Here is a 9,768-nt window from a genome sequence, read left to right on the forward strand (position 1 = left end):
CTCATCACGTGTATTGTCTGCCGCAAAATCAATCGAAAATCTGATTTGCCTTGCGCATTTTCCCACCTAGATTCAAACTTGTTAACTGGCACCTTAATTAACATGCATGTGTTACACGATGCATTTATACGTACTCACATAAAATAAAGAAAAAATTGGTGATTTGCCACTCTAAAACTTTAAAATTTTAAAATTGCTACCCCGAAATTAGAAATCATTCTAATGCCACTCTAAATTTAGTTAATCTTTAATTTTGTCACTCTAAATGATTAATGACTAAAATAACCTCTCGATTTTTCAAACCTCCAGTTCTCACCATTTCCATGTCACCTCTACTCCTCTTCTCGCTCATCCTCCTTTTCCCCAACCCAACAACCTCCTCTAATTCCCACATTTCCGCCATTATTTCCACGAAAGACATAGATTTCGTGAAAGATCTCTTGGTAAACGAAGCAGTCAAGACCATAACGCCGCTAGAGCTGCTTGACATATAGAAAACCTTGAAATCCCTTTGATCGATTACATGATATATGTGTTAAGATTCCTACAAATCTATATTGTATGTGCAATTTTAGCACATATCGGACAGTTTAGTACCAAATTGTATTTACAAGGATTATGTGCAAATTAAATTGTATTTTGTATTTTTTTTATCATCTTTGACTACATTATATTTAGAAAGATTATGTGCATTAATTAGTTTCTAGAGCAATTTAATTTTATCAAGTTTTAAATATGTTTGTACGAACCTTAACGTATTGATTTGGACAAAACACAATTCCTAGTAGCAATTATTATTTCCCTAATTAGACGCATTGATTTGGGCTTTAATTAAATAGTACCAAGTTGATACTCCACATTAGGGGTGTCAATGGGTACGGTACGGGTCGGGTGGAGACATTTTCATACCAATACCCATTAAAATTGACCTTACCCATACCCTACTCATACCCATTAAAAAAAATGACTTCCACATAGATGTAGTATATATAATGCATCTGCTCATTCTACCAGCTCATGAAAAGAAATGACTTCCATTTACCTCTTGCTCTCTATCTTACTTTTGGTTTTTATCAAAGCCAAATACACCATTGCAAAACACCGTCATAGGCTTCCGCCTGGCCCATGGACCCTCCCCATTATAGGAAGCCTCCACCATTTTATTCGCTCTTGCAACCCTCATTGTGCACTCAGAAACTTGTCTCAGCGCTACGGCCATATCATGTTTCTTCAAATAGGCGAACAACCAACCATCATAATCTCATCCCAAGAGGGAGCCCGAATAATCATGAAAACCAATGATACAACATTCTGTAATCGCCCTTATAACGTTACCTCTAAAATTTTCACTTATGGGGGCAAGGACTTGGTATTCTCACCGTATAGCGAATACTGGAGAGAGATCCGCAGGATCATCACTTCAGAATTCCTAAGCCCGTCGCGTGTCCAATCCTTCCAGTCCATACGTGAAGAGGAGGTATTGGACCTGATCCAAATGATTTCATCATTGTCGTCCTGCAGAAAAACTGTTAATCTTAGTGACCTATCCTTAGTAATGGCGAATAAAGTGTCAGTAAGAGCCATTACAGGAAGGAAGAGCAATGCCAAAAAAGAAAATTTGTTGGTGGCTGAGTTGAACCGGTCCTCTGAGCTAGCGACAAGGTTCGGAATAGCTAACCTGTTCCCGTCATCCCGTGTTGCAAGGCTGATCAGTACGCAAGTGCGAAAAGCTGAGGAGTGCCAACGATCTATTGATCAAATAATAGACAGCATGATACGAGAACATCGAGCAAATGCGGTTGATGGAGAGGCGGAGGGTTTGCTTAGTGCTGTTCTAAGACTTCATGCAGAGAACTCAATAAGCATGGACACTGCCAAAGCCATTGTCTTTGTAAGCCTTTTAAGCATAATTATTTCTTTAATTATGGTCCATCTCTTTTTGCTAATTTCAAATATTTTATTTTCCTGATTTGTAGAATGCTGTTGGGGGAGGAACCCATACAACAGGTGCAGTTTTTGAGTGGGTCATGAGTGAATTAGTGAGAAATCCTAGGGTTATTAAGAAGGCCCAGGATGAGGTCAGACGACTCCGAGGCCGTAAAATCATAACCGAATTTGACCTTGCCAAGCTCGACTTCTTACATCTTGTTCTAAAAGAGACATTGAGATTGCATCCTGTGGCTCCACTCATCCCACGGGTGTGTCAAGAGAAATTTAATATCTTAGGCCATGAAATTTCCAAGGGGACAACTGTGGTTGTAAATATGTGGGCTATTGGTACATATCTTCTTAACTTGACTAATACTATTTAAACATTAATTATGAAATTTGTCAGATTAAAGCAATTAATAGAACATTGTGCATTGGCAGGAAGGGACTCGAAGTATTGGAAAGATGCAGAGGAGTTCAAGCCAGAGCGGTTTTCTGCAGCAAACAGTGACAGTGCAGATTTGAAAGAAATAGACTTTGAGTTCTTTCCGTTTGGTGCAGGACGTCGGAATTGTCCTGGTAAATCGTTTGGTTCGGTTATTGTTGAGATGGCGGTGGCAAACCTTTTATATCATTTCAATTGGGAGCTTCCTTGTGGGCTGAAGCCTGATGAACTGGACATGGCCGAGAATTTTGGTATAAATTTAAGAAGGAAGTCTCCTCTTTTGTTGTGTGCAGTGCCTCATAATAGTTGTTAAATCACCACACTTGTGTGCAGTGCCACTTGTTGCTCCAACTTATAAACTTATATTATTTATAAGAATCTAGGTTATTTGATTTGTACACAACTGTAATAGAAGAAAGTGTGGGCTGGAGCTTATTTGATTTCTCAAAAAAAAAAAAAATAAATAAATAAATCTTGTTGTATGTATTGGATGCAAATTATTATATATAGAATTAGGCTATGGTGCTTTATGGAGTAGAACTAGGGTGCTCTTAAGCTCACCAAAGTTTTGGTGAGCTTAACTCTAAAGCTCATCAAATCGATTTCAAATAACGAATCCGAACCGTTGAAACCTGCCTACCTTACGTGTGATGCATCTACATGTGAAATTTTTAAACATTCGAATTAATTTAGTATAAAGTCAAGCGGTCAAAATTAGAAGGTTAATAAATTAATTTTAGTGCATTCATTTTTTAAACGTTTTTTGACCGCTTGACTTTATACTAAATTAATTCGAATGTTTAAAAATTTCACATGTAGATGCATCACACGTAAGGTAGGCGAGTTTCAACGGTTTGGATTCGTCATTTGAAATTAATTTGATGAGTTTTAGAGTTAAGCTCACCAAAACTTTGGTGAGCTTAAGAGCGCGCACCCTAGTTCTACTCTGCTTTATGAAGGAAGAGTTTTATTTTACTTTACGCTCCTATCATTGTTCTCAAACAACACTACTGCAAATTTCTTGATTATATATACACGGTTAAAAACTGAGCTTGTACACGCTTTTTCAATCATGAGCATGCGCAGTGTGCATGAAATTGTCGGTAAATTGTACATGTTTGTAGAGCCTTGTACATTTCTCTAAAAACAATACCGATTTTTTTTTCGCAAAACATTCATACACGGTTTATTAAATTAAAATTGTGTATGAAAATACCAATCATACATAGCTTTTTCAAGATGTAGAACTCTAAATAAAAATGAACAAATATAAACAAGATATATAAAATGGTAAAGAATCGGAATCTCTTTATTTATATATTTCTCATATGTACAATGCAAAATGACAAAATCTTTATTTATAGTCCACAAATTGTAAATGAGTACCGTCTAAATTAATTCCAATAATGAATTTCAATAGTAAGTGGGGAAATAAATTGAAATGATTAATATTGAGAGTTAATTACAAAATAGAGTTGCAAATAAACAGCTACAATTATTAATTTCATAACTGGTTAGTTTTTTTTTTATTATAAAAATCATTAATACCGAAAGTCAAATTCGATACCAAAGCATCTCTAAAACTAAAAAATTTGGTTAAATTTTCGGACAAAAATGTTGTTTATTCTTTGATGGAATGTTGGGTTACATTTTCTTAGAAAATGCATTTATAAAATTATAAATACACATATATAAGGCTCTATGAAGCCCAAATTCTTGGGCCATAAATAAATCAAAATTTTCTCCAACAAAATTTAGGCCTGAACTGATAGTCCTCTTGGGCCGAGTTCTACAAGGATTATAATTTTTTTTTTTTTCTGAAAGAGGATACTAAAGTACTTTTACATTTTTTTTTTCTTTTTTGAAAGAGGATTATTCTTTGTAAATCTAAATTTTCTCCAACATTGGGCCGACTTCTACGCGGATTAAAAAATATGAAAGACGATAAGTAAGTAATTTTGGCATAATTATACTGTCATCAACACAAACTGAAGCATGCATGCTTGGATCCATACAGTTCTATTTACATGAGATAAAAATAAAAACTTTCATATTGTCTTTCTTGCATGTACTCAAAAAAACATTTCCTTAACCAACTGTCATGCTATGATTCTCTCTCAAATTTATATTTTCTTTGTTTACTGAGAAATTATATTAATTCAAACATATACAGAAAGCCAACTTTTCTGCCATCCTTTTTTTTATGACATTTCAAGTCAGACAGTAAATGCAACTGTTTTAGTTTTGGAAGCAATATATAAAGCAACCATGAAAACAACAGCAAAGAGCTGTTTGATTACTATTTATGTGTAAGTTTACTGTTCAAGATAAGGTAATAAGTCAAGGGAAATCTGACACGTGTCTATCATAATCGCATCTAACTATCTAAGCTAATTTGTTCTTTTTTTATAAAAGAGAGATCAATTCACACTTCAAAGTTGAAGCTATTCTCACCAAACAAATTTAAGGTAGGCAAACCTGTCATGCTGTCACTAACAAAGCTATTATTTAGTTGAAATGTTTAATATTCTTTCATAATCATTTAACTCTATACAACATTAATTTTCATAAGTAGATGTAACACTGATAAGATTGATATATATTTCAACAGTTCGGATTTGTCATTTAAAATTAATCCGATAGATTTTAGAGTTGAGTTCATAAAAAGACATGATTATATATCTTAAAAAATCCATATTTCTACTCATTTTATACTAGTAGAAGAGAAATAAATTCAATTTGCCATCATTTTGTTGAAAATAAAAGAATACAAAATAAACAAAGACGACCGTATATATGGTTTTCAACTTTTTTAAATATATTACAATTAAAATAAAATGGAATAATTATAACAATCGTCTATAATCAATGATATATAATAAGCTTAATAATTAATTTATCTAGAGTTGTTCTTCCGAAATTCGTTTTGCAGAGATAAATATTTATTGTAAATTAATATTTTTGTTTCCAAATGAGACAATTTCTTTTAAAAACAGTACATTAGCAAATTTTGTTTAATGATAAATATATTTCTGAAGCACTAAAATTATGTAAATTAAATAAGAACGTTTTATTTATTTAAAAACAATATTATTGTATTAAATACATTAGTAAACACAAATTCAGAAAACTGGAAAATAATAAAGTAATAAAATTTTATTTACGATAATATTTCAATATGTACATTAAATTAAACAATTTAAATTGAACGTTTAGACATAAAAGAAATAATTTGAACTGTTTCAACCATGCATATCTCATCAATTATTGTTATTCTATCCTGTCCTAACCTAACTACAAAAATAAAATAAAAAATTACTATTATCCAAAACTAAAATCTTCAGCCTATAGCCTTTCCTAAGCTCTGTGCAATTATATATAATAGTGTGTATACATTATAGGGTTACCATTATGATGGTCCCTGATAGACCTAAATTATATACACATTCGATCTGATTTTTATCACAAAATAACACCAAATATCTTGTATTTTGAATATAAAGTGAATAGAATACACCTAGGATCAAGTTACTGCGTTTGTTTGGTTTTAATTTGCAGAAATCGGAGAAAAACGAAGAAAAACCAAAGAAAAATGCCCAGTGCGAACGCACGGTTTACGATACAGACGCACTAAGTACTTAGATGGATTTCTGGACGCGTGCTAATTTTAAAAATGTACAATGCTTAGCGATAAATTCTGAAGTAAGGAAAGCTTTTCTAGGAAGGAGAAGAAGGAGATTCGAGGAAGAAGTCGGCAAGATTGAGGACTTTGATCAAATAAAGGGTGTAATCATTTCTTTATTTCATTTCTTCTTACTTTTGCCAAATTTTGTAATGGATCTCTCTAAGAGAGAGTAGTTCTCTCTCTAGGGGTTTAGGTCAATACATGAACTTGTTTAATTCTATTTTATTCGGTTATTTGTTTTTATTATGATTGTTTTATGGGATTTGATTGTTAATTTTTGTGATTTAATAATTTGTGTTAATTACATAGTTAGTACTTGAATTGTAGTATCCCGTTTTGGATTCGAAAGAACCAAAATTGACTGTGATCAATAGGATAGTACCAAATTATGAATGCAAATACCCTAGGTTTAGATTAAGATTGTAACCAATTTAATCTAAGCCGGAACTATAGAAATTAAGGTTAGGGACTTGGTGAAGAACCTAACCGTGAAGTCAAACCCTAATTAGGACATCTCAATTCGAATCGGGTATTGGTATGATGGACTTAATTGTGAAGTACCAATATTTGAGGAGATGAGAGACTAACAAGAGCTCAATGGGTCTAGGTAGCTAGGGTGGGGGACTTAATTGAGAAGTCTAAGTTACCTAGGCATGTTATTAATTTACGAAAGTAACCCTTAATAACATATTAGGTTAGAAACCTCGTCAAATCATACATGAATTCAAACAAATACCAAATTAATAGAGTTAGCAAGGGATTGTAGACCAAAGACCCCTAGATCTCCTTTACTTGAAAGCAAACCAATCTTTATTTCCTTTATTTACTTTAATTGTTTTTAATTCCTCTCTTTAGGGTATTGAACCCAAACTTATGATTAATTAGAACAAAACCCCCCCAATTTACTTGTATTGCACTTTACTTTCCTTTTATTTTCTAAAATTAATTAGTAAAGTTTAAACTAAGTATTTATCATACTCCCTGTAGATCGATACCCGATAATATACTACTTTGATAGGATTGTATACTTGCAATCTGAACCAAAAACGTATTTAGGGTTTAAAAGGTACATCTAATTGTACTGAAGCTTTTTACCATACCCTTTGGACGTATCAGTCCCCATCAGTTTTTATTTATAGAAAATATTTAAAAATAATATAGGCTATTAGAAAAATAACATTCATATTTTAATTCCATAGAAAGAACTTGATTATTCTACATCAAATACTATTTCGGGCAACTAAAAAATTGGTTGCAATAAATTAATTTTGCAACAAAAAAAAATTTGGTTGCCATGGTTGCAAAAGTTTTGGTAGCAATATATTTACAACCAATTCTTTGGTTGTAATAAGAATTTGTTTATTGCAACCATAATTTGGTTGCTAGACTGGCGTAGCAATAAAGTATTGCAACCAAATAAACGGTTGTTATAGATGATTGCAAAAGATCGAATTCAGAGTAGTGTTGATAGAATTAAAATATGAATTTGGAGTAGTGTTTTTATTCCAACTAAAAAATTAGTTGTAAATATATTGCTATCAAAACTTTTGCAACCATGGCAACCAAATTTTTTTTGTTGCAAAAATAATTTATTGCAACCAATTTATACATATTGCAACTAATTTTTTGGTTGTCCAAAATAGTATATGGTATAGTATAATCAAGTTCTTTCTATGAAATTAAAATATGAATATTATTTTTCTAATAGCCAATATCTTTTTTTTTTCTAAATTTTGTTATGTTGTAAACCCTAAACCCTTTGACATATCTAATTAAGAGTTATGATTATTAACAAAAAAAATATATGTATGCACGTGGAACCAATTAGATACCCAATATTTTTTCATTGCAGTTGAAATTAGACAAAACACCACAAAAAGTAAAAAATTTGGTTAAATTTTCGGACGAAAATGTTGTTTATTGTTTGATGGAATGTTGCATGGGTTACATTTTCTTAGAAAATGTATTTAAATTTTGAAAAATACATATACGGCTCTATGAAGCCCAAATTCTTTGGGCTATTAATAAATCTAAATATTATCCATCAAAATTTAGGCCTGAGTTTCTATACGGAGCTTGGAACAGAAAACAGACATCAAATTTCAAGTTAATTTTTTTTTGTTTTAATCTTTTTATTTTATTTTATTCTCTATCTCATATGTCTTTTAAAATAGCTCAAAGGTTTTGAGCTTTTTCTGTTTATCAGTGTAGTTACAAACCCTTTGTAACTCTATTTTAATCTATATATAAATGGGGGTATGACCCTCATTTTTCCTTACAAAAAATAATAGTGAAAAAAATATAAGAAAGTAATTTTGGCATAATTAGGGGTTGGATTAGTTTTAATTTACTGTCATCAAACACAAACTGAAGCATGCTTGGATCCATACAGTTCCATTTACATCCTCTCTAAAATTTATGTTCTCTTTGTTTACTGAGAGAATCATATCATGCATAAATACAATACCAAATAATTGCAACAAATAATTTTCACTTTTGATGAATATTGTTTTAGCATGAAATATTACATATTATTTGTGAAGTATCCCACAAACAATTCTTCTCCACAAGAACAACGTTTAGTTACTGTAGAAAGAATTTGAACCGTTTGATCCGCATCAACACAAATATTAAAGGGATCCCGTGAATTTCCAACTTGAGTAAAAATGGTTCAGATTTTGATCAGATGGTTCGGAATATTTGAACTCAAAATTTGAGATACTGTAGAAGATACAGACCCCAGTCAATAGGAAGCGTATCCTCTGCGGAGGCAATCGCTGCGGAGCTGTGCAGAGCTTTTAATCTGGTCCGTTCGTTTTGGATCAGACGGACTATATCAGATCTTGCCCAAATTGAAAAAATATATATATATATTCTCAAAATTTGCAAGATCTAATCTGGTCCATCCGATCCGAAACTAACGTATCAGATTAAAAGCTCCGCAGCGATTGGCTCCGCAGAAGATATGCTTCCCAGTCAATATCCAGTGACATCTTCAAATTTGAAAAATTATATTAATTCAAACATATATAGAATGCCAGCTTTTCTTCCTTCCTTTTTTTTTTTTTAATATGACATTTCAAGTCAGACAGTAAATGCAAGTATGCAACTGTCTTAGTTTTGGAAGCAATATATGAAGCAACCATGAAAACAACAGCAAAGAGCTGTTCATTACTATCCATGTGTAAGTTTACTGTTCAAGATAAGGTAATTAGTCAAACTTGAAGCAGTCGCTTGAAACAAATTAAGGTAGGCAAACCTGTCATGCTGTCACTAACAAAGCTACTATCTAGTTGAAAATAATGCATGCTTAATATTTAGTCACAATCTTTTATTAATTTTGTGAGCATTATTGAGAATATTTTGATATAATATTATAACTTAATATTCAGTCACAATATATAGTCTTTTTTATGTATTTTTGTAAACAACTAGTTTGACTAGAAATTCCTTTTAATAAAATTGAAAGTAATTATCTCCTCCATTTTATAATTTTATTGAGATTGTCCATTTAATTTTATAGTCGGGTTACACTATCTGCAAACATATAAAAGATATGCTAAATTAATTAATAAATAGAGACAAAAAAAAAATAGTGCAGGAAGAAATTTTGTGAGACGAGTTAAGACACAAAAATAAGAATTTTTGTGTCAAAAAAATTTGAATATTAAATTGAAGTTGCGATTAGATTTTCGAGTCTTGTCATTTT

General features: G+C 31.7%; 1 protein-coding gene across 1 annotated transcript; it reads left to right on the plus strand.

Moving 5' to 3' along the window:
* The first annotated feature begins 1,023 nt into the window (after positions 1 to 1,023).
* LOC144545842 (desmethyl-deoxy-podophyllotoxin synthase-like) lies at positions 1,024 to 2,856 on the plus strand. The gene is made up of 3 exons (XM_078294411.1): positions 1,024 to 1,891; positions 1,977 to 2,277; positions 2,371 to 2,856. Exons 1-3 carry the CDS (start codon positions 1,028 to 1,030, stop codon positions 2,685 to 2,687), a joined length of 1,482 nt encoding a protein of 493 aa, XP_078150537.1. The 5' UTR covers positions 1,024 to 1,027; the 3' UTR covers positions 2,688 to 2,856.
* Positions 2,857 to 9,768: the final 6,912 nt, after the last annotated feature.

The sequence above is a fragment of the Carex rostrata genome, chromosome 28 (genome assembly GCF_964058835.1).
Source record: "Carex rostrata chromosome 28, lpCarRost1.2, whole genome shotgun sequence".
Classification (NCBI taxonomy): Eukaryota; Viridiplantae; Streptophyta; class Magnoliopsida; order Poales; family Cyperaceae; genus Carex; species Carex rostrata.